This window comes from Dysidea avara, chromosome 4 (assembly GCF_963678975.1).
Source record: "Dysidea avara chromosome 4, odDysAvar1.4, whole genome shotgun sequence".
NCBI classification, from domain to species: domain Eukaryota; kingdom Metazoa; phylum Porifera; class Demospongiae; order Dictyoceratida; family Dysideidae; genus Dysidea; species Dysidea avara.
In genome coordinates this window covers 21761908-21787617 of record NC_089275.1, presented here as the reverse complement: position 1 = coordinate 21787617, position 25710 = coordinate 21761908, and the positions used below count along the sequence as shown (strand labels likewise).

At 36.6% G+C, this 25710-nt stretch overlaps 1 protein-coding gene across 2 annotated transcripts; it reads left to right on the top strand.

Annotated features, from left to right (window-relative positions):
• The first annotated feature begins 1 nt into the window (after window position 1).
• LOC136254296 (protein NLRC3-like) lies at window positions 2–16099 on the top strand. Of its 2 annotated transcripts, XM_066046962.1 has the most exons (5): window positions 15–63; window positions 1555–1705; window positions 9488–9824; window positions 12597–12722; window positions 13428–16099. In XM_066046962.1, exons 3-5 carry the CDS (start codon window positions 9497–9499, stop codon window positions 15935–15937), a joined length of 2964 nt encoding a protein of 987 aa, XP_065903034.1. In that variant the 5' UTR covers window positions 15–63; window positions 1555–1705; window positions 9488–9496; the 3' UTR covers window positions 15938–16099. The 2 variants fall into 2 exon arrangements, with proteins under 2 accessions (XP_065903033.1, XP_065903034.1); XM_066046961.1 differs by lacking the exon at window positions 1555–1705 and having other exon boundaries at window positions 2–63.
• The last annotated feature ends 9611 nt before the right edge of the window (window positions 16100–25710 follow it).

Sequence of the window (25710 nt, the reverse complement as noted above, 5' to 3'; positions counted from 1 at the left end):
TATTACTCTATATAAAGCCCAACATCCGGAAGTCATCACCAAGTTGCCGATACGCTGGATATAGTAGGAACTTTTAACTGTTAATGTTGTAATTGTGTACTGTATTTTACGGTTTTGTCTTGCCAGGGATCCAGCTACCCGTGTCAGGAAGTTGTGTAGCCCTGAGTCTAGGCCCCCCTTACCTTTTATATAGCTATTCCTGTATATTGTCATTATCTTTCACTATACTATTAAAGTAAGCTTGTTTTGTGTTTTAATGATAGTCCACAATCTGAAAAGCCAACTTTTTACAAATTGATCCTCCTACAATGGCGGATCCAGGATGGGGCATTTGGGGCAAATGCCCCCCCTCCCCAACCTCACCTGTGGAGGAACTTCTGATTAAAATACTAAATTTTGTGCTAGGCCAAGATCAGTTTAGCTATAAAACTCATGAAAATATGCACGCTTTAGTAGCATTTATTATAATTCACTTGAAACCAAAGTCAAACCAACTGTGAAATTTTTTTTTATTATTATTTATTTATGCTTTACAGCACAAGTGCTGAAGGTCTGTAGGACACCTGGTCCTACAGCCTGCTCAAAGACTTTAGCTACTTAGACTTTAACTACACTACTTAAGGTGTGTTTGAAAAGTTGGAGAAAGGAGAAAAAATCCATGACTGGACCTACGTAGCCTCGAACCTGCAGCCATCCGATTTACGCTCGAACGCTTACAGGAGTCTACCAGGTGGTCAGGATGTTTTCTCCTTGTTATTTTCATGTAATTATATCCATAGGAATTCTAGAGAGTAACTCATTATCTCTAAGTACCCGAAGTAGAACCAAATGGACACTAGTTTATTTATTAATGCTTTACAGCACAAGTGCTGAAGGTCTGAAATTGTTACCCAGCATCTTCGTACGTACTAAGAGCCTCTTAAAAATAATTATCGTGTTGGTGTTTAAGACATCCAGAGCCGTTTAAACAGCTTTTAAGACTTCACAACCATCTTGCAAAGGCCAAAATGGCAAAAATCAACAGAGACACTAAAGAGGTGATTATTTGCTGATTCAAAAATGTAGCAACTAACAAGATAATCTGGCTCTCCCCAACCACATTAGACTGTTTGTGCCCCTCCCCTTGCCAGCTCCTGGATCCGCCCCTGTCCTACCTTTGTAGTCTTATATCAAAACTCATTTCAAATTAACCCATACATTACAATTTTCTGTAAAATATTATTAAGCCTATGGAGGTAAGTTAGTTTTAAGTTAAGCCATATCAAAATTGTTCGGCCGCCATTACACACACATAACACTACTCTATCCGATGATAACAAAATTTAATTAAAGCTAAAGTGTTTACAGGTTGCAAATTTACAGCAAACGATGGTAAGTAGCAACTTACGTAATACAAAATCCATTGGAATACAAATCACAAATTTCACATCCTAATTAAATAGTGGCACCACACCGTTACTGTGGCTATTACAAATTTTGTTTGGGCGGAATCGGATAGAGCAATTCATAAGGAGTTGAATGATATTAAGTTTTATGGTATTTGATCATATCTAGTGCTTGCAATAATACAAAATGATGTAAAATGTATGGAGTTTGTATTGGAGAAATTGAAAAGGTGATCCATCCATCCTGACACCTTTCAAAGAATCAGAGTTTAATCAGTCCATTTCATGATCTAAGGGAAGAAAACAAACAAAGGACACAGGTAATGTACAATATTGCTGATAAAATGATTGCTGGCTGTAAATTCGATTTTGCAATTTTCGCCATTTTGACTTTACAAATCCCAATAGTATGTTTTGATATGTTGCAACCAGACCCACCCACTTTTTCTTTCGTATTGGTAGGGAAATATAAAAGAAAAAGTAGTGTTGCTGCGTGAGATTACTACCGTTGTGGGATGCTCTTCACAATATCCCATTGCTAGACACACCATTTTCACAGAAATTAATTTCAGTTATGGCCGCAGTCTTTCCACCACAGACTGTGAGAAAGATCTTGGAGTCTGGATAACTTTGACCTTGCACCAGAGTTTTCAATGCCAGAAGGCAAAGTCTTGCTACTATCAAATGATCATTTCAGTATATTACAATATAGATTCATTTAACATCCTTTATAAAACATACATCCGACCACATATTGACTAGGCTTGGAGTCCATATTATGCTAAGGATATAGATACGTTGAAGAAAATTCTGCACCGTGCTACAAAATTGATACCCAATTAGCGAATTCACCTTACCAAGAACACATCCAGAATCTAAATATTTATTCACTATACTGTAGATGAGAGTGTGCAGACTTGATTGAGACTTTTAAGATTTTAAAGCAACAACTACTCATAGATTCTACAAAATTGTTTACCCTGTCACCAATCAATTTTACAAGAGGACATTATTACAAACTTTCTAATGGCCAGATCCAAACTCCTTGTAAGATCAAAGTTTTGTACTGATCTTATAATCAGTCAATGGAATTCTTTACCCTGTGATGTGATTAACACCCAATCAGTTAATGGCTTTAAGAACAAATTGGATATTTTTTGGACAGGAATCGGATATGGCCAATGGCCTATTAACTTAAGTTCATTTAATGAATAAATTGCTTTATCGAAGTTATTAAACAGTAGGTAATGACCTGAAATTTCATAGATCACCACTGAAAGTATCTCTAAACGATGAAATATTGCCTGAATTTTTGGAAGGTGAAAGTTGACAACCAAACAGATTTTATGGGAGTTTTACAGAAGTCTAATTTTGTAATTTTAAATTACTGAATTTTACAGATTTTAAATTTTGGAATTGCTGAATTTTACAGAGAATTATGAATTGAAATGTTCTTGAAAGATGAAATATGTACAGGCACTCATATTTCAAAATTTGATTTTGTACACGATTTTGGCTTGTTACCTACCCCTCATTATTAAATACTAATTATTACACTGGTAATCTAAACACCTGAGGCAGTTAAGCATTGATGAAGAACACACATATGCTATTCACTGTCTAGTGATTGCTTTATGACATACTCTGCAAGTGTATAACAAGTACAGTGGATCCTCACTAATCCGAACTCCAGTAATCCGAACGCTCGATAATCCGAACAGTACAAATGACTGTTTTATTAGAGTATTTGCAAACAAATGTATGTTCTATTAGAGTAATTGAATTAGGTTCTGTATATAATCAATGGGTTCACTAATCCAAACAAATTCACTAATCTGAACAGACTTTTGAAAACTTGAGTACAGAGCTGTTCGGATTAGTGAGGATCCACTGTACTAGTTTTTGAGCTTACATTTGATGATCTACATACATGTACATTAACTTCTTTATGTATAAAACTCAGATTCTATCTTTAGCACCAATGTTATGGCTAGACTTTGAACATTTTGTAATACTGCACCTGATAAATTGTTTGCACTTCATGGACTTTAGCTGGGTATTAACTGAGCTTTTCCACACCAGCTAAACCAAAAAGAGGCAAACTATTATCACCGAGACACTTGATTCTATCATAATGATTTAGAAACATTCAACAGGAAAAGGCCAGAATTAAATTTCCTACCAGAAAACTGTGTTTGTTCTCTCAAGTCTAAAAGTAATGGTAACCATTTATAGTGTAAAAGTTTCCCCTGGTAGGATAGTCTCTAAAGCGCAGTTTTAATGCACATAGGCAGAGAACAATCTTTATTCACAGCAGCACAATTACAATCAATCAGTCTGCTTTTATAGTCCAAACATTACATCATAATTACATTACATCATTATTAAAGTAATTATAAGGTCTCTGATTCACATCATCCCCCCTTTGAATGAGCTTGACCCGAGCATCTTCTTTTTAGTCTTCTGGCTTGTCAAGGAGTAGGGACACTTATCTTGGTCCTGATGATTAGTCTGTTGATCATCTGTCTTAATAGATTCTGAATGGTTTGATGTTTCATCACCTTCTAGTGTCTCTGCCTGTAGGGATTGATTATAATCAATTGTCCCTGTTGACTTGTGCATGTCTGCTTGTATAGCAGCCAAATGGTTGAGGACATGTTTGGGTGGCCTACCAGGCCTAGTTCTTTTATTGCCATACCAGTAGAATCCAACTGGTAATGATGGTGGACAATGTTGAATTCTTGACTGGTGTACCTGAATCTGTTGGTCTTCAGGAAAATAGATCTTTGTCACTACAACACCTGGATCACTAAGGGATACTATCCGGTATGGTCCGTGCCAACACTTCCGTCTCTTCTTGTGAGAAGTAAACTAGTACCCAGTCTCCAATCTTGAACTTAGGTGTTGTTGCTGACTTGTCATACTGGTACTTGTATTGTCTTTGAACTTTTTTACTAGTTTGCTCTGCTAAACGTCTTGCTGATGAAAGGGACAAGACTACTTGCTCTGTAGTCATTGATGTTAACAGTAGTTTTAGGTGACTTGGTTGGTTGCAAGGCTGCTTCTGTTGGTGACCGACAATCGAAGCCAAACAGCAAAAAAGATGGTTTTTTGTCTGTTGAACTGTGGGGCTGGGTGTGTTTCAATAAGCCCACAAAACACCACTGATGTACTGGTCCTACTGCAATCTAAACCTTGCTGCTTGTTTCCTTAGCATCATTTTAAGAGTTCAGTTGAACCTTTCAACTGCTCGGGGATGACTTGCGGTAGTATTCAATTTGTTAATTCCCAACATCTTACAAATGTCCTTCATCAAAAATGATAAAAGGTTAGTACCCCTGTCCGATAACAATGCCTCAGGAACTCCAAAGATAGGTATAACTTCTTCTACCAACAATTGTGCTATTCGAATTGCTATTTGGTCTGGTGTGGGGAAAACCATTGGTCATTTCATAAATAAATCTTGAAACACAATCACATAGCGGTTACCTCTAGAAGTGATGGGTGATTACATTATGTCTACCCCGACTATCTGAAAAGGATGCTTGGTAAAAATCGGATGTAGTGGTGGCTTCTGTCGTCTCCCTGCACCTTGTATAATGGCACATTTAGGGCAATTGTTAGCATACTCTAAAGCATCAGAACACATTTGTGGCCACCACCAGCTTCGTACCAAGGTTTTGTAAAGCTTAGGACCTGAGAAGTGACCTGCCAGCCGTCCATCATGATATTCCTGCATTATTCTTCGACACATTTGCTGTGGTACTACAACTCTTGAGGTCTCTGTTTGGGACCTACATAATAAAGTATATCATTGACAATAGCATACATAATGGATTCAGTTACAACTTTCTTGGCTAACTTGGTGTCTTCTGGTAGTAGTATTCCTTCCTTAAGATAAAGAATCATTAGCTGAAGTTCAGTGTCCTTTAACTGTTCATCAGAAATTGCATCATTACAGCAATCAGTTGCTCGAGGCTCAAAGTATCAATGGTATCTGATGCTTCACAGGAAATCTGTGCTATCTGAACTTCAGTATTGGAATCTTCATCAGCAGGAATAGACATGACTGGCTGTCTAGAAAGACAGTCAGCATGCAAATTCTTATTGAGAACGATGCACTAAGTTCTGTGTTTGATGCCACTGCCATAAAAGTTACTCCACCACCTTGCATGTATTCCAGTAGGTTTTGTGCTCCTAAAATGGCCTTAACTGCGGAATGATCAGAAATGATGGCAACATTGTGCATGGCCATAAAGATAATATCTGAAGTGTGTAACTGCCCACACCACAGCCAGAGTTTCCAAGTCTGTGATAGCATAGTTGGCTTCAGCATTAGAAATAGATCTGCTTGCATAAGCAACTGGATGAAGCTTCTGATCTTCCTGATATTGAGACAATATTGTTCCCAGTCCAAGCTTACTTGCATCAGTTTTTAATGTGAAGTCTTTATTAAAGTTAGGATAAGCAAGTAGAGGTAACGTTGATAATTTGTCTCTTAATGTATCAAAGGTAATCTCACATTCTGCTGACCAATTGAACACCGCTCCTTTCCTAGTAAGGGCATGCAATGGATGTGCCAACTTGGCATACCCTGGAATAAACCTATGATAATACGATGTCAAGCCCAAGAATTGACGCAACTGCCTCAAGTTAGAAGGTTGGGGAAAACTTCTTACAGCCTCCAAATTACGGTTATTTGGTTGGAGTCCATGCGGTGTCACAATATGCCCTAGATACTCCACTTCTTCACACAATATCTTACAGTTACTTGGATTAAGCTTTAATCCTGCTCTTCTAAATCGGTCAAAATTAAACTACTCTAAGATGTTCAGTGTGGTCTTGTAAGGTCTCTGAAAATACTATCACATCATCCAGGAATACAGATACAAAATCATTTCCAGATGAAGTCTGTAATTCAGCTAAAGCTTGCTGCATTAATCTTTGGAATACAGCTGGGGCATTGGTTACCCCAAATGGCATGACTCTAAACTGATACAAGCCCTGGTGAGTAATAAAAGCTGTTTTCTCCTGGCTATCAGTACTGACCCTAATTTGCCAGTATCCTGACTTTAGATCAAGTGTACTGAAGAACTTTGACTTTCTAACAAGTCATTTATCCTGGGGAGTGGAAACAGATCAGGTTTTGTTACTGAATTCAAAGCTCTGTAATCAATGCAGAATCTCAGTGTTCCGTCCCTTTTCCTTACTAATACAACAGGACTCGCCCAAGGACTTTCTGATGGCTGAATCACATTGTTTTTTTGCACCTTATCTAGTTGGCTGGTTATTTCCTGGCGAGCTGCAAATGGAGTTCTTCTGGCAGCTTGTCTCTTTGGGCTTGCACTTCCAGTTTCAATACTAAATTCCATCAAATCTGTTTCTCCTCTTTCATCATCACTTAGACTAAATATATCATAACTCGCTCATTTGCAATGATTCTTGCTCTGATAATTATCTCCTGGATTCAATAAAGGTTTTCCTTAGCTGTTGTCTCAGTCATGGTTATAGACTGAAGAGTAGGGATTAGATTCCCACTATTATATTTGCAGGTATAGGCAACATCCCTTGTTTCACAACTTTCAGCTTTCCCTTGTTTCCCTGTTTTTTTTTTGTTTTTTTTTTGTTCTCTGATCCCTAATCCAGCTTAAAATTCCAAATTTTTCCTTCTACTTGTTTGTTTACTTTTTTAAATAAAACAATTATGACTACTGAATCCACATGTCCACATGTACCACATTAAAAGAAAGAATGGCTCCAGGTATTCCATAAAAATTAGTTTTGCATTTAAACGCACCCCCAATAATCACTTACGCACTGAAAAGTGAGGTAGCTATTAAGCTTCTTTGTATCTATGCTTTGCTCGTTACACAGTATTACAAACAAAGAACAGTACAAGAAACTTCTTTACAATGAATCTAGTTGCTATGGAAAAGGCGGGATGAAAAGCATGACACAGCCATAGGGAAGCCATACCATGCTATCGCAAATCGACACCTTGCTTTGTCAGTGAAAAGAACTGGAACACAAAGGAGGACAAAGTAAATCCATGATACGTGCATTGTATGTACGGTGGTTGGTGAAAAGGCATGTCTCGGGACAAAGTGATGTTGAACAGTGAAAAAATCAAGCCTGCCTGTAGCCTTACCCATTGTTGAGTTATGCTTGGCTAAAGGCATCAGTTAGTTAGTCAGAATAAAATTTTGTTAAAAAGAAAAATTTTAAAATTCCATAGAAACTTGTTGGACTAGTTTGGAGTCACCCTGAAGGTAATTTTGGGCTTGGCTGTGCTTAACCAATACTGCCAAACTGTTATGAAGGAAATGTGAGGCTGGTTTTAGTGTGGGCAAGAAAACCCAAAACTGCATGATGCCTAAAATACAGTACTACCGTACTGTATGATACACTACTCCAACTTGTTTCAGTACTTTTTATTGAAGTGCTATGGTCCCTACTCTAGTTGAAAATTCCAATTTTTTTTAGGTACTTGTATGTTAACTTTTTTTTGTAAATACTTGTTATGACTGGTGAACCCATGCACACCGCATCTGAAATGGCGCCGCACACCCCAACTACTGTAGAGCGTCTGAAAAGTGAAGTATCCATGATGCTTTTTTTTCAGTTATGTTCAACCCATTACACAGCATTTCAAATCAAGAACTGTTTGAAAAGCACCTCTGCAATCAAAATAGCCACTATGAAAAATATGGACAATTTCCATTACGAAGGGAAGCCATCATGTGCTACCACCAAATCGACACTTTTTGCTGTTAGCAAAGATTAATGGGACACAAAGGAGGAGACTGGTAAGCCCATGAAGAATGCATTGTATGTACTGCGGTATGCCAAAAGGCACCTCTTGGGCTGAAGTGACATTGAAAAGTGAAAAGATCAAGCCTGTAGCCTTAGCCATTGTCAAGTTAAGCTTGTCTGAAGGCATCAGTCAGTCAGGCAGTCAGTCAGTCAGTCAGTAGTAAATTCTGTAAAATAATTTTAAAAAAAATTCCGTAGCATCTTGCTGAAAGCATTTCGGGTTGATCTGAAAGCTTGTTTGGTTTACCTAACCAATACTGCCTCATCGTCATCAGGGGAAATTGAGGCTGGTTTTGGATGATGTTTTTTGTGGGCCACGCCTACTCCTAGCATACAGTACTATCTTATTATGGACTCTTACTTATAAGTACACAAAATATTCAAAATTTTTAACTAGAATAAGGACCATAGCAAATCAATGAAAAGTACAGAAAAATACTGGAGTAGTACACGATATTAAATCACAAAGAAGTGTCATATTCCAAGTTACCATAATGGAAATGCACAGTAGGGATTTACTGTGATTTAATATCCAGCTTGTTTCAGTACTTTTTATCAATGTGCTATGGTCCCTACTCTAGTTGAAAATTCCAATTTTGTGTACTTGTTTCTTTACCTTTTTTGTAAAATAAAATTATTATGACTGGTGAACCCACACAAAGAAAGAAATAGAACCACACACCCCAGCTATCAATTATCATCTAAAATGTGAAGTACCATTATGCTTCATTGTCAGCTATGATCAGCCCATTACACAGCATTACAAATCAAGAGTTATTTGAAAAGCACCTCTGCAATCAAAGTAGTCACTCTGAAAAATACAGATGATTTCCATTACGAAGGGAAGCTATCATGCGCTACTGCCAAATCGACATCTTTCACTGCTGGTAAAGATGAATGGGACACAAAGGAGGACACTGGTAAGTCCATCGAGAATGCATTGTATGTACTGCGGTATGCTAAAAGGCATGTGTCTGGCTGAAGCGATGTCAAACAGTGAAAAAATCAAGCTCATAGATTTAGCCACTATTGAGTTACACTTGTCTGAAGGCATCAGTCAGTCAGTCAGTAGTAAATTTCATTTAATAATTATCAATTGCAACTTGTTGAAAGCATTTTGGGTTGATCTGAAGGCTTGTTTGGGCTTATAGGTTTATCTAACCAATACTGCTTCATTGTCATAGGGAAAAAAAGCAAGGCTGGTTTTTGGATGATGTTGTTTTCATGGGCTACCCCCAAACCTTTGTATACAGTACTATCATACTGTATGATATACTTTGACTTTTCAGGTTGTTAAAATGTCAGTCCTGCAAGTGTTCCAAGACTATTACGAGTCATTAATTGACTTGCCGATGAATGATGCCAAGTTCATAGCAAAATTGTATTCTAAGGGGCTTCTACCAGGTAATCTCAAGTCAACTATACAAGCACAGCAAACTTCAGCAGACAAAGCAATGATGTTATTAGACAAAGTTATTGAACCATCTGTGAAGAATAATGATCTTACATCATTCAAGACATTACTGTCAATAATGGAGGATGGTAATAATAATATCTTAAAGAAGTTAGCTAATAACATCAGATCTTCACTGGACCATCTACCATCATCTTGTAGTAGTGATCATGGTGAGTGATTCATATTTAACTCAATCACAACCTCTTCATTTTAGTGATAGTACAAAACACAGTTCATGGCCTTTTTTAGTGTTAAAGCTGTACCTGTACCGAACAGGTTTCACTGTCTGAATATGTATACAGTGGTGTAGCTACCATTGAGGTAACCAAGGCAGCTGCCTCAGTACAAAATGCTCAAAAATTCAGACTGAGCAGGCCCAGCTGAGTTTTTACACTCCGAATTTTCTACTCATTGACAACATTACTATAATATAGACAGTAATACTCACACATAATAGAATCTATGGTTGTAGTACTAAGCATGTAGCACGTAGGGCTGGAGCCACAGTCCGGCATTGGCTGGACCACTTTTCAGATACTTATCATATAGTAAAAAACTTTGGTGAATATCAGTTTTATCCATCAATTGTTTTTAGCAATCACATGAGCAGATTAGCCTTGTTGAAAGGATGGGTATTGAAGTATCGTGACAATTATATCGTGGGTATTTCCAAGTGTTCCCTCCAATTGTCGCAAGGTTCGTTGTCCTACCATATCTCCATCATGAACAACAATTGAAGTAGCCAGTGGGAATCATCAAGTTGCCAAATTGGTGTAACTTCTAATGGTTGGTACCAATTCTGGCTAGAACTTGCCCAATTATGGAAATCACTTGATTCCATAAATTGCCACAAATGGCAACTTTTAGGCATATTAAAAGTTGCCAATGGTGGCTCTGAAACATACCTCGTTACGTAGCAAAGCCTGAAACTGAGTTGGTGTACACTATATACTACACGTGAACTGTAGCTGTTGAACTATGATTGCATTGGAGAATTGCTAGAAAGAAACTGGACTCTTGGACTGAAGCTACTCAAGATTTCCCTCTGTACATGGACATGTGCAACAATTCGCCCTATCATTGTTCCAGTCTTGTACATGTCTACAAAACAAATTCCTCTGGTGTAGTGGTCCATACTTCATTGTCGACATGGTATCTCCTTATCATTTGTATCATTATATATGGTCATTATTTCACAAAACAAAGAAATGGTGCCACGCGCTCCAGCTATCAATTATCGTCTGAAAAGTCGATAAACCACTTGGTTAAACTCACACTGCCAAAATAGGTGCTACACACAATGTTTAATAATCTACGAAATTAATTTAACCACTTGGTTAAACTCACACTGCCAAAATAGGTGCTACACACAATGTTTAATAATCTACGAAATTAATTTACCAACCACCCTTCCCCTTCAAAAAAAAAATTATTATTGTATGGTATAAGGAAAAAACTGCCTTTTGTAAATGAAGATAGATTATTGTTTGACCACAGTGTAAATTTAATGGTAATTTCATGTACTACAATAATATCTAAACATTTTTGTTCTACACAAAAGAGTTCTTGTGATATGGAGTAATAAATGCCAATCGCTAAATTTAGCGTATTGCTAAATTTAGTCACCTTAAGATGTACCATTGAAATCACCTGAGCCTAGTTTACTGTTGTGGACCAAAGCACTCTCTCACTAGTGGCATCCTTCAAACCTTGCCAGTTTTGGGAATATTAAGTGCAAACTTTTATAGTGTGCCACAGAACTTTCCATTATGGGTTTAAGTTTCCAATGAACTTTCAATTATGGAAACTTAAACCCATAATTGAAAGTTCTGTGGCACACTTTCCATTATTGGTAATAATTTCTATTAACATGCTTTTAGTTTTATCTGATTTCACAGGTTATTACATCTAACCCAAACCCTACCCCTAACCCTACTAGTGAATTTCCAGCACCTAACCCTACTAGTGAATTTCCAACAATGTCCTAATTCTACTAGCGAATAAGCACATCACTACAGTAGATTCCTAACCCATTTTGATAAACTAAATCCAAAACTGGAAATCGATACCCACAATTAAATCTACCATGCTATGCTATAAAAGCAAAGTAAGTAATTTGCTGATTGCAGAGGCGGCGGAGACACCGATATTTAGGGTGGGGTCTACCATGATGATCTAGTTGTAAGTCAAAGACCAAAAAAAAGGTCATTACCTGCTGCTGCCCTCTACCAACTAGACTATATCTCCTTATTTACAACTACACACATAGCTTGCTACACTGCTCCTCAAAGAATTCTGTGACTGCTCTATTAGAGTATCTCGAATAATGCTATTAAATAATTTTAGGGGGGCTAAGCCCCTCCATATTTTTTTCCACAGGGGCTGCAGCCCCCCTTCTCCACCGCCCCTGGCTGATTGTGGCAAGGCTTTGAGGATGCCATATTTGCTTTGTATGTTTCCAAATCTGGTAAAAATATTTTCCAAAATTGGCAGGTTTTCTGATTACAATTTCCAAACTTAACCAATTTAGTGCTTTCAAAAAATTGGCAAAATTGTTCTTTCCAAAAACTGGTATCAAATAGGCATATTAAAATTTGCCAAAGGTGGCATCCCAACATACCTGATGTAACAGTTTAAACCAATTGTGGCATTATCTTTTCGAAGAGTTAAATTATAGTAGAACCACTGCTTTTGAAATTTAACACTCCCTTCTAAAATACCTCATTATAAGGTAATTATAAGTTACAAATTCCTCCATACTTGAAAAATAATTTGGTCCTTTTAAGAAATCTATTACATGAACACAGGTAAGAGTTTTAGTACATACTGTACTCACTCAGCCAACCATATCAATTAATTCTGACTAAGGACATTTGAAATTTTTCAAAATTTGTATCTAGTAGTTACCTACGTACCATGATCCATTATATTGTTTACACCAGTTAACCGATCATCATCTGATGACTCAACTGATGAGCTAGTAGACACTGAGAGAGGAAAGAAGAGAACAAAGTCCAAGAAGGGTAAAGGAGCTAAAACAAGAAAGAGTTATGTCAGTATTGAATCAGGTATGACGTATACATACAGGAGGGTTGTAATATATGGAGTGGGGGGGGAGGGGCATAGTCCTTCAGAAGCTAAAGGTATAATATGTTTTTAGAATGACATTTTGATATACGTAGAGCAGTTTTATGGCTAGACCAAATTATGCCTTTTCTAAGTGGTCTGAATTGATTAAGAGAAAGTGTCAGTGACAGTCATGAGTAGTTCAGTTATGAGCTTAATTTGGTATGCAAAAAATCATGTGCATTTTATTTACAAAAATATCCCTAGCCTGTGCCCATGGGATGGTGTTGCAGATGTAAGTTTTCATACTCATTAACTGTGGAGGATTGTTGTATGCAGTGACTGTTCTATTAGAGTATTTGACTGACTGCTATATTAAAGTATTTCGATTTTCTTTGATTGCATTTTTTTGGAGGGGGGACCCCCATTCTTGTATCTGCAACTGAGTAGTACATGAAACTTACCAAAATGACATTTCTATAATCTCCGATTTGTATTAGTACAAGACCAGTTAGTTATACGTGCAAACACAGACTCTATAATGAGGTGGCTATATTAATGAGGTCATTAACTGCACCTTAGATGTACATATTTGGGACCAACAAGACATGGTCATTATAACAAGGTAAATATGTGACTACAATGCATTGTTACTACATTATATTATGTGGTTTACAGTGTTGTGTGATTGTGTACATGTCCTATAGGTGATGGTCAGTTACAACAAGCTACTGATAATGTCAAGGCAAGGTACCAACGTAAACGATTAGTGAAATCTTCAACAGAAAAAGACCCATGGCCTCCATTTCATGCTAAATCCTTCACAAACTTAGCTCTAGTACATCAGAAAATTGAACAGTTACAAGCTCAAGAAGATACCACCAAAGCAGCTAGGGTACGTATTAAGGGGGAAATACACAAAATATCTGAACTAACATCATCAATTAAACTGGACAATATCCATCAAATATTCACTCCCATCACTTCAGATGATCAATGTCCCATGAGTATCCTAATAGAGGGTCACCCTGGAATTGGTAAGACAACACTAGCTAAAGAGATCTGTTTACAGTGGGCTAACAATAAACTGCTCACATCAGATAAACTAGTACTCTTACTGATGTTAAGGGACCCCAATGTACAGAAAATGACTAACATAGAAGAGCTGGTAAAATATACACTACGTGCAGATTTTGCAGAAATTGTTTTGAGTTTCTTGTACAGCACTGATGGAATTGGAATTACCTTCATCATTGATGGATTTGATGAACTCAGTAATGAATTACGTCACTCATCATTCTTTAGGGAACTTATTGAAGGCGACATTCTACCTAAATCTAGAGTAGTTGTAACATCAAGACCATCTGCTTCAGGTTGTCTACATCAACATGTACACAGACGAATAGAAGTTCTTGGATTTGAAAAACTAAGCAAAGAGCAGTATGTCAGCGAAGCTTTGAAGGGTTCTCCTGATAAACTACAAACATTAACAAAACATTTTCGACAATATCGTAACATTGATGCAATATGTTACATCCCATTAAACATGGCTATCATAGTATTCCTGTGTCTACTAGGATCCCTACCACCAACTACCACTAAAATGTTTGAAAGCTTTATCCTGCACACAGTGTTTCGCCATCTTAAGAGGACAGGAAAAATTACTGGAGATGAGCAAATCATCGAAATGGAGGACCTACCACAGCCAGTCCAACAAGCACTACAACAACTGGAGAAGGTTGCATTTGCTGCTCTTAAAGAAGATAAAATAATATTTATGGTGAATGATTTACCTGAAATGTGCAGGAATAATCCCACTTGTTATGGACTACTACAATCTGTTCAGTGTTATTGTTCAGATGAAATTGGTACAACTAACTCATTGAACTTCCTACACTTGGGAATACAAGAATATTTTGCTGCTAAATATGTAGCAACCTTACCAGATGATAAAGTGTATTCACTACTAGTGGAATCATTCCTTATTACAAGTTTAGAATATGGCATGAATTATGACAGAGAAACAAGTGCTCAACAAGACAAGGTTGTCCGCCTGTCCAACATGTGGATTTTCTTTTGTGGGATAACCAAAGGACAGTCTAGTTCTTTTAAGAAGTATCTATCAACAAACTCAACACATCTACTACCATCAACCACACCTGGTGTGATACATGATGAAATTCCAATAGGATCAGCTGTAACTATCTCACAAGACATCATGAAGGATACAAGAAAGGTTCTCTATTTGTTCCAATGTTTTCAGGAGGCCCAAGATGACACAATGTGTGACATTATGTCCAAATCAGTTGATGACAAACAAACAGGTAGAAGTGTGATTGACCTCAATAGTCAACCCCTCATTCCAGTGGAAGTGACATCTCTAGGATTCTTCCTATCAAGAACACACAAAAAATTGGATGAACTAAACCTTATGGGTAGTCACATTGGAGATCATGGTATCAACATATTACACCAGTATCTTTGTGGAGATAAAGCAAATGAACTAAAAATAGAAGAAATATTTCTAAGAGGTAATAACCTCACTGTAGCATCATCACCTCTCATTAGTGACCTTATCACTTACCTTCAGCCACACAAGTTGTCATTATGGAATAATAATATTACTAGAGTAGGTGACATCTGTCATGCAGTTATCAACACCACCACTGTCAAACAATTAGACATTAGTTACAATGGCTTAACATCACTGGAAACACCAGATATGATGACTTGTTTGGAGAAATTGATCATCAGTGGCAATAAACTTGGTGACGATGGTGCTGTAATATTAGCAGATGGGATCATAAAAAGCAACACACTGAAATTATTAGAGATTAGTTACAATGATATTAGAGCCAGAGGAGCTATAGCAATTGCAAACAGTTTAACACACAACACCACAATGGAGGTACTAGGAATTAGTGGCAATCCTATAAGTAGAGATGGAGCCATAGCAATTGCTGAAGCCATTACTAATAACAAGACATTAAAGACACTGTATCTAGGTGGTGATGATACATTAGATGAAGAATCAGCAATGATAATAATGAAGAGTATGTATAATAATAACAGTATCAATGAGCTGTGGCTTCCCAGGACACTAGAGGACAATGACAATGTGAAGAGTGAAGCTGAAAATATCAACAAAATAAGAACAAATTTCAATAAGAAAGAAGTAAAGTTTGAATATTGCAATGTGAACGTTCTGTTGAGTTGATCGGTTTTGCTAGACTTATACCTTATTTGAACTTTATAATTTAATTAGTGTATAGATAATAACTTACATGTGTTTTCTGATGCACACAAAATTCAAATCTATGAAGTGCATTGATAATTATAAATGCTGGGAGTACTATATATTTATAATAATTAAATACTGAGAATTACGGAATATTAAATGCATCACTTGTACCATGAGTAGAATTTTGGAGATATTGGGTTATGCCAGTAGTGGATCCAGCTAGGAGGGTTTCATCCCTTTTTGGAACACTGCTTGAAGGTTCTTAGTTTACTAATTTGTTAAGCTGCTTTACTGTAGTTGTGCCCAGTTATACTGATAGTAAAATGTCAGTAACTTTAAGTATATGGAACATAATCGTTTTACTAAATTTTAAACTCTCAGTAAACATCAGTGAATGCAGGTTTACTGAAAAGCTACTAAAATTCCTAACAATTAACTGTTCCATATACTGTGGATATACCACTCTAGTAAACTAAGAAACTTCAAGCAGTGGAAGAGACTTATTATACGGTACACGCTGAGCATAAACTCCTGGCTATAATATTCTGTAAAACCATGCAAATTTTCAAAGAAATGAGATACTTATTGCATAGGCCTGCATCAATTATACCAGCATAATAGGCTGGAGTACTATGCTAGCATATTACCATATTGTCTCGAATTATGGTCCGGGCATTTATATTTTTCAAGTAACTTTTTACCCCGGCTACTAAACAAGACCGGCCACTGTACGAGACCCGCGTTTGTATACCTGATCAGCATTCTTCATACCTTGATGTTGAACTCTCCTGGACTCTCCTTGGTGCTTCCCTCAGCATATTTCACAGATTCAAGCTTAAAAGGAACTCTGATAAAACATTTTTCACTTCATCGATTACACATGCATGATCTTGAAATTTGGCTCATTTGTAGTACTGCTTGACCCACAAAAGTGCAGTGTCCATTACAGACCTTTCCCGAACTAGTAATGGAACTAAACATTGGCAGATCTAGGATTTCAGAAGGGGGTACTAACATATGAATGGTTGCCTGGTTGGTTGGCTAAGAAAAGTGACAACTGGTTAATACAACTATAGCTATAGTGTGCAAAGGACACTCAGCATGCAGAGCATGCTCTATCTATGGGGGGGCACAGTAGGGACCAGTCTATTTTGCCCAACTATTTTTCTTTCCAGCAATTCTTTTATTTTTCACCTATTATGCTCAAGAATTATAAATTTTGCTCAGCACTGATCTTTGTTAATTGAATATTTCCAAGTGCAAAGCTACAGTTTAGCCTTAAAGTGAATGTTCTATTAGAGTATCTCGATCAGCAATTACTTCTAACATGTAAAGCAAGAAGCTAACTAATATTGCTTAACATGTGTGACTGTTTTATTAGGGTATCTCGATTGTCACTTGTTGTTCCTGTAACAATTAGCTATGCATTGTCAATATTTTAGCACATCTGACTGTTCTATTAGAGTATCTCGATCTTTTGTGTAATTTTTATGTCCACTTCACAAAAATTGCACCTATTATGTCAGCATTTTGCTCATTGCTTTTACCCACCCATTATGCCAAAAAATTTGCCGGCAAAAATTGATGGGTACCCAACTCCACAGAAAAAATTTAGTATTAAATTTGGTAATATTTTTGACTGAAAAATGATGCAACTTGTTAAGTGATTCACAATGCTTGTAAAGCAATATGAGTCACCTAAGTGTAATAAAGATAAAATGACACCATCATTCCAGAACAATTGTAATACTAGCTGTCATATAAGGGCACAGCCAGTATCTATTTTTTACATAAAGAACAGGAAGGGGAAGATATGAATATATCAGCTATACATAGCAATTCCGGGAGAATTTTAAAATTGATGGATACAATTTCTATTTAGTACATGCAGGCTTGTGCAACACTCCCCAAGGATCTCACAAACACTTAGTTTTTAAAAATCCATCAATGGATGATGGAGTTATAAGCAATTTTATCCTTTAAAAATGGTAAAATTTTCTCCGCTTCTTTCCATTGAAAGTCTCCAAAAATGGCACAATTGAACAAATGTCTATAACTCTGGTTTGCAAAACATTTTCAACTTCTGTTTCCTGATATAAATACCTCAGTACATGGACTATAGTGTAACCATCATTATAAGACCCTCTCAGTAAAGTTCACCTCTGTAGAAGGCCACCTAACAGTTGCATGAAATTAGCACATTACAAATGGCATAACAACTTGCACTTGGTCTGAATACAAACACTCTGTACTAGTCACCTTCACCCAAAATACAATGTGCATGCAAAACAAGGACTTGTACTGTTCATTTATAGCTGCTTATAGAGTTATTTTTACTGTTACTTTTTAGCTCCTTGATAGCTACCAGTGACGCACCAGCCGGATAACTTGGTTATTTATGTTGCAAATTTGCTGACTTTTTGCATACTAATAATGAAAACTACATAGACAAAAACGTTGTACTTGGTGTAACTAACATATTCTGGGTCGTTTCTTGCAAAAACAACATTACATTGTGGTAAATATATTGAAAAAAAAATCTTAGAATTGGCATAAAACACCACACAAACACATTTATAGCAGGAAACTAACAACACCATCGTGTTTCTCGTCCCCAGAAACCATAGAAACAATCTAATTGTTTGATCAAACACTCGTACGGCAGCGAATCGATTGCGCCATCATCCCAATGGAGGATTCACAGAGAAAATTTTATGCAGAATTTACGGAATTCCGGAATCACTACTATACATGATCCATTAATTTTGTGCTTGAAATACTTAAATTTAGCAGTACATTAAATTTAGTAATTTTAGCATTTTGGTTTTTTGCTAATTGATTACACCAATTCACGAATTAATAAAATTTATATCGTAAATTCATCAATTTACAAGATTACTAAATTTAGTGTATTGCTTGGCTTAAGGTATAACTAGTGTGCTTTACAAGTCCAAACTATAATGTCCAAACAGTAACAGTGAAAAGAAGGCTGAGAGGGCAAGTATACACTCACCATATATGTGTGTAGAGTACATGTACGTAGAATTTTCCAGCTAGGGGGCTGGGATCTGGAGTGATGCTTCCTGTGGAAATTTTTGGAACATAGCTATCACAAGATTAAATCTGGAAGCTATTTTAAACCAAATACTCAATTGTACTGAAAGATTGTGGGTACAAAATGGATGAATTCAGTTGTAAGCAATTTTAGAAAAACGGAACAAGCTAGCTACACTTTTAAATGCTATTGGATTATAAGGCAATACATAATAGTGACAGTACACAGGATTCATTGGATCTTAAGGTCATTGTACAGATTTAAAACGCACACAAAAATAACTTCAACTTTGTAGTATAGCCACAGACCTATTTAAATCTGACTGTTTACAACTATATATGGCCCCATCACCATAATATTATTAATTTTTTTACAACCAGAGTCCAGTCACTTACATATACTAGTTTTTGGCCACAACTAGCCCCTTTATAATGTGACAATGTAAATATTGCAGTATCATTTAAATTTATAAAGTTGAGCTTCAAGGGGTTTGGGAGTGCAAATCCTGTATGACATTAAATTTTATTAACTTCACTTGATGCTAGGTTCAGATAAATGCAGCACGGAACTTTGGTACTGATAAAGCAAAAACAAACAGTTCTCAGATACTACAGTCTTGTTAACTGTACTGTTTTACTTAAGCATGTCAACCCAAGCATCAATGTAGCAACAACTGAAAATACCCACTATAATATTAAACCATTTGACAGAAGTTGTCCTCAGAAAATGATTAGTATATGGCAGGATGTTTGGAACAATGGTAAGATAGCCGTGCACAGGTCAAGAAAACACACTGGCAACTTCTTGAAAAAAACAACAACAACATTATGATGAATGTTCATTAGAGTAGTTGACTGTTTTATTAGAGTATTTTGATTTTAGCAGCTTTTAGGTTAAGTCTCACACCAAAAGTATAATTTGAACCCCTCTTAGTAATTCTAAAAGATTAGCCATTCTCCCTTCTCTTTCCATCTTGTCATTGCCCATGCATACGTATAAGATGCAATGCATCTATACTGCAACTTCTAGAAGCTTCCACATGGTAAAATTTTGGAGGGGGTGTTTCAGCACCCCCTAAATCCATTAGTCATCTGGTTGGCTGAAATGTTCATTCTTTTGATAAAAATACACTTTTAATTTTTAGCTGTTTTTCATCATCCAGCTCAACTTGTACATACTATAGACGTTTTGAGACACAGCATTTATTCGAGACCTGGTGTTTATATTTGTTATGATGCTGTATGCCCCCAGCAACTAAACAGGACCAGGCATTTATACGAGACCAGCCGTAATTCAAGGCAACATGGTAAGTGGATGGAGCCTAATTTCATGAAAATAGATTGACACTCCCTAACAGAGCAGTCAGTGGAAACTACAAACTGCAAAGAGCACTCAAATGCATTGCGGATAGCTCGATACTCTCTAATAGAACAGTCACTTTATAGTGAAATACTCTAATAGGGTATTCACTGATTAAAATGTTCCAAGATAATTTTAACAAATGTTGCTAACTTAGGAGCACGATGTAAGCATAATAGGAATAGTGAAAGAGCATAATGGGTGAAAATTTTGGGAAATTCCTGAAAGAATTTTGGGCCAAATTTTGAGCATATTTAACATAGGCCTATTATTGCATGTCTTGTAGCCAAAATATATTTTACTAAACAAAATGACTTGAAACCACAATGCCATATATGTAGCTAAAATATTTATTTTTGAGGTTGAGCAATTTAATGTTTTTGCAGATTTGCGAGCAATCCCAAAATGCATTAAAAAGAGTAATATATTTAGGCAGTGCTGAGAGCATGTCTGATCTCCTCTGCAGTACTGTACACAAGGAAATTTTGACGTCAAAAAAATTTGACGAATTCAGACTTCAGCAGATTTGACGAATAAAATGTTGACGAAAATGAAGAAATTGTAGGCAAAACCTGTACTTTTAAGGGGGCTTATAAACATTTGACGAATTTAAAATTGACACCAAATTTTTTTGACATCAAAATTTCCTTGCGTACGGTATACCCATCTATTTCACACATAAGCACCTCTAAAAATAATTATTGTTATTAAAACTACTGTACCGTACGCAAGGAAATTTTGACGTAGGAAAATTTGACGAATTCAGACTTCAGCAGATTTGACGAATAAAATGTTGACGAAAATCAAGAAATTGTAGACAAAACCTGTACTTTTAAAGGTGCTTATAAACATTTGACGAATTTAAATTTGACAAATTAAACCAATTCGTCAAATTTCCTTGCGTACGGTATAGCCTAAATATTTCGAGGGGCAATATTTTTGAGGCTGAGCAAAGTAACAATAAAATTTTCGATGATTGCAAGCATTCCCATAAATTTTGCTGTTGCGTGTTGACCCCAAAAAGCTATCCCTTGAAATATCATGCCCACTGTCTCCTGTAATACCAGATCAATGTAAAAGCCATCAAAATTTCATGACAATGTTATTGAGGTTTTAAAGTATGATAGTGTACCTAAAAATTTATCAGCTATTCAAGATGTTTTACCACCTCCATGTTAGGGTTGAGAAAAGGGAACACAATCATTCTAAATATTGTATACTTATAATATGAACTATTAATAGCATGGGTAGCAGTGGAATTTGTACAATGAGTGTTAATTTGCATTGAAAATGGGTAAAATATCATGATACAAAACCAAGTGAAATCTCCATTTTCAATGCAACAAGAGTGGTATTTATTCCTAATTTCATATCCAGTCACACATCACTTGTCATCATACATACATCATTGATCAGTTGACTGTATGTATCATTGTTGGTCAACATTGACACTTCTTGTATGACTTCAGTCAACTCCACATTGTCAACCCTAACAAAGATATTGTATATGTATCATAAACTACAGTACAATAGGAAAAATTGACAAAAGGAAAGTTTGACAAATCCACAATTAATCAGTTTTGACAAATTAAAATTTGAGAAATCACAAATCTTTCGAGGTTATTGTTGACGTTTGATGAATTTAACTGATTTGTCAGATTTCTTTTGCCAAAATCTCCTGTCGTGCAGTCAGTATAAATACAAACACTAGACCACTTAATCTGAAATGTACAACACAACTGAATGGCCATGGTTGGCTGTGAGTGACCAAAACTCAAAATTCAGAAATGTTTTTACAGAATTACAAATCTATAATTGATAGCTCTTAAAACACAACTAAAAACACTCCAAGAGCACATGCAATCAGTAGTGGATCCAGAGAAGGAGTTCACCAGGGTAGTAGATATACTTGAGCAGGTATAACATTTTATACTGACTTCTGTGTATAGATACAATTTTGTGTACTAAAGCTATTAACTTCAAAAGTTTTGCTAAGCTGGTAAAACAATGAATGTTGTGTAAAATGGAGGTATGCAGAACTGTTGTAGCAAGATGCTTTATGGTACAAGAAAACATGGCTAACAGTGCTGATACGAAGTAAGAAGAATAGAGGACAAATAGTCCATTTACATGCAAGCTAAAGTAATAGTGCAATCTTATTTTATGAACACCAATTTATGTAGATTGCACAACATCTGGTGTCCTTCAGGAGTTCTAAAATGTATTGAATACCATGGGGCTTGAAATTTTTGAGTATTTCAAGTTCTCAAATGGTTCTGTTTTTGAGAATGAATGTCTTAATAAAGCAATGTGTTGTTTGTCTTTGAATGGCAGCACTGGATCATTCCACCAGAACATGTGGGCAGTGTAAGTTATGTTGGTTATTTCTGTATTTGTATTGATTTGTGTCCGTGCTTAAAAATTTGGATACCTCTTTTAGATTCTAAGTGACAATAGATTTTTTGTCCATGGTTGTCCTCTTCTCAACAATTTCTATACATTTGTATGCCTAACCATTGCATCCAGTGGCTGTGCAAGTGCAATTAAAATACCTCAGCTTACATGCAACTGGACTATTGTTTTTAGCCCAAACTGACTGAATTCTACGACAGCTGCATTGGATCAAGACTGTTAGTCCAGTCCACAATTCGGGCATATCCATCAAGAAAATGAAAGACAATAAAAACAGAACTGCTATTACAAAATTTGCGTGAAGATAACACAGCTAATACTTACAACTTCAATAATGAGAATAATATTAAATGTGACAACAAAAAGTATACCAACAGCTCCAACAACTTTGATAATACCACCACCAGCAACAGTGACATCGGTAACACAAGACATCATATCTTCAATATCACTATCAAATAGGTGGGTGGTGGCGGAACAAGTGCAGAGTGAGAGTTAGATAGAATGCACACACACACACACACACACACACACACACACACACACACACACACACACACACACACACACACACACACACACACACACACACACACACACACACACACTTGGAAGGAAGCCATCCACCGGACTATGTTTGTCCTGAAGAATCTCACACTTAATCATCGTCAGTCATGTCAAGGGCAGGAAGTTACACACTTATGTTTTGTGCTCTCCTAAAGGACCTTTGGTAAGTCACACACGCACACGCCTAGTTTTATATGGATCATGTTGACAGGAAATCTGAACAATGGTCTTTCAAAAGCCCTCTCCGTGCACATGTATCCACATGCTTACAAGCAATTTTTCTTCCTTCTTGCACTGCCCTACAGGAAGTTTTGTTCTTCCTTCCATAAATTGAGGTAAGTATTGAACTCTTGGGGCATGTCTTTCATTGTAAAGCCCCTGTCTGCCATTCTAAATATTCCTGGTTTATCTTTTAGTGTACAAGGAAACCAGAGGAGCTGCATGGTTAATTGCACATCTGTAATGGACCCTACAAACACTGGAGCTATAAAGCTGATGACACCACACGCAATCAAAAATTTTACTGCATTGTACAGCATGGCTCTAAGTTGAGGACTGCAAAAATGACGGTGTGCCAATAAAAACTTCACTCCCATAAATTCTGGAACATGTGCTGGGATATGACAATCAAAAGAATATGGTAAAGTTGCCATTACTTGCTCCACAGTTGATAACTAATCTAATTCTTTTAAATGGTGGTATATAAAGTGCACTCATGTAGCAAAGTACCAAGACACTGAGCTGATAGATATACCAAATCTAAAAGCCAGGTTTTAAAATTTATTTCATGTTTAGTCTCAACTTAACTAATATTAACAAAGCTGATTAACGGTGCTCAATTTGCATTCATAATTCCATTGGCCACTACATTCTTTTGAACAGTTGGACAAGCGAAGTAGTATCATGAGTGCTCACAAAGGGAAGGAGGGTGGAGGGTAGGCATGAGACAGTTTTCAAAATGGAGGCAGACCATGATTGAAGTCCAGACACAAGATTACAGGGCTGTGCTGGCTTCTTAGTAGGGACTTTCCCACTGAACTATGCTGTAATACTATCATTCATCTTTTTTATTGCATAGATCCCTACTTCATTTTTTAAAAAATACTAGTTCATACAAGTACACAGAAAAATTTGGAATTTTTAACTAAAGTAGGGACCATGGCACATCGATAAAAAGTACTGAAACAAGTTGGAGTAGTGCACGATATTAAATCACAATAAAACAATAAGAAGTGTTATATCCCTACTGTACATTTCAATTATGGTACCTTGAACACAGTAGGGATATAACACTTCATATTGTTTTATTGTGATTTAATATCATGCACTATTCCAACTTGTTTCAGTACTTTTTATTGATGTGCCATGGTCCCTACCCTAGTTGAAAATTCCAAATTTTTCTGTGTACTTGTTTGTTAACTTTTTTATAAATATTATTATTATGCCAGACTGGTGAACCCACGCATACCGCATCTGAAATGGCGCCGTGTACCCTAATTATCATCTGAAAAGTGAAGTATCCATTATGCTTCGTTGTCGGCTATGTTCAATGCGTTATGCAGCATTTCGAATCAAGAACTGTTTGAAAAGCACTTCTGCTATATCAAAACAGCCACTATGAAAAATACAGACGGTTTCTGTTACAAAGGCAAGCCATCATGTGCTACCGCCATATCGATACTTTTTGCTGTCAGCAAAGATGAATGGGACACAAAGGAGGACACTGGTAAGTCCATGAAGAATGCACTGTACGTACTGCGGTATGCCAAAAGGTGCCTGTTGGGCCAAAACGATGTTGAACAGCAAAAAAATCGAGCCCGTAGCTTTAGCCGTTATCAAGTTACACTCGTCTGAAGGCATCAGACAGTCAGTGACTAGAAAATTCTGTTAAATAAATTATTTTTAAAATTCTGTAGCAACTTGATCTGAAAGCTTGTTTGGGCTTGGTTTTACCCAACCAATACTGCCTCATCGTCATTAGGGAAAGTTGAGGCTGTTTTTTGGATGATTTTATTTTGTGGGCCACGCCTACTCCTTTGTGGTCCCTACTATACACTACTATTGTAGTGTATGATCACTTGTTCATTACTTTTTATCACTGGAAACTTACTTCATTTTTTAAATTAATAAATTTAAATTGCAAGTTTTGTTTGGTTGTTCTCTGCTTGCTGGTCTTTCACAGCAGTCACCTAGATAAGTACATGTATACTTCATTGTATGGGTCAGGACTACAGCTGGCTGAAAGACACAGGTGGGTTATACCACTTCACATGTACTTGCATATGAGTAAATACACACACACACACTAGTGACATTAAACACTAATGACACACACACTCACACACACGCGCACGTA

Coding starts and splice junctions, on each gene's coding strand:
- LOC136254296 (XM_066046961.1), top strand. CDS start 9,497: ATGTCAGTCCTGCAAGTGTTCCAAGACTATTACGAGTCATTAATTGAC. Junction 9,825..12,596: donor ATCTTGTAGTAGTGATCATG/GTGAGTGATTCA, acceptor TGTTTACACCAG/TTAACCGATCATCATCTGAT. Junction 12,723..13,427: donor TTATGTCAGTATTGAATCAG/GTATGACGTATA, acceptor CATGTCCTATAG/GTGATGGTCAGTTACAACAA.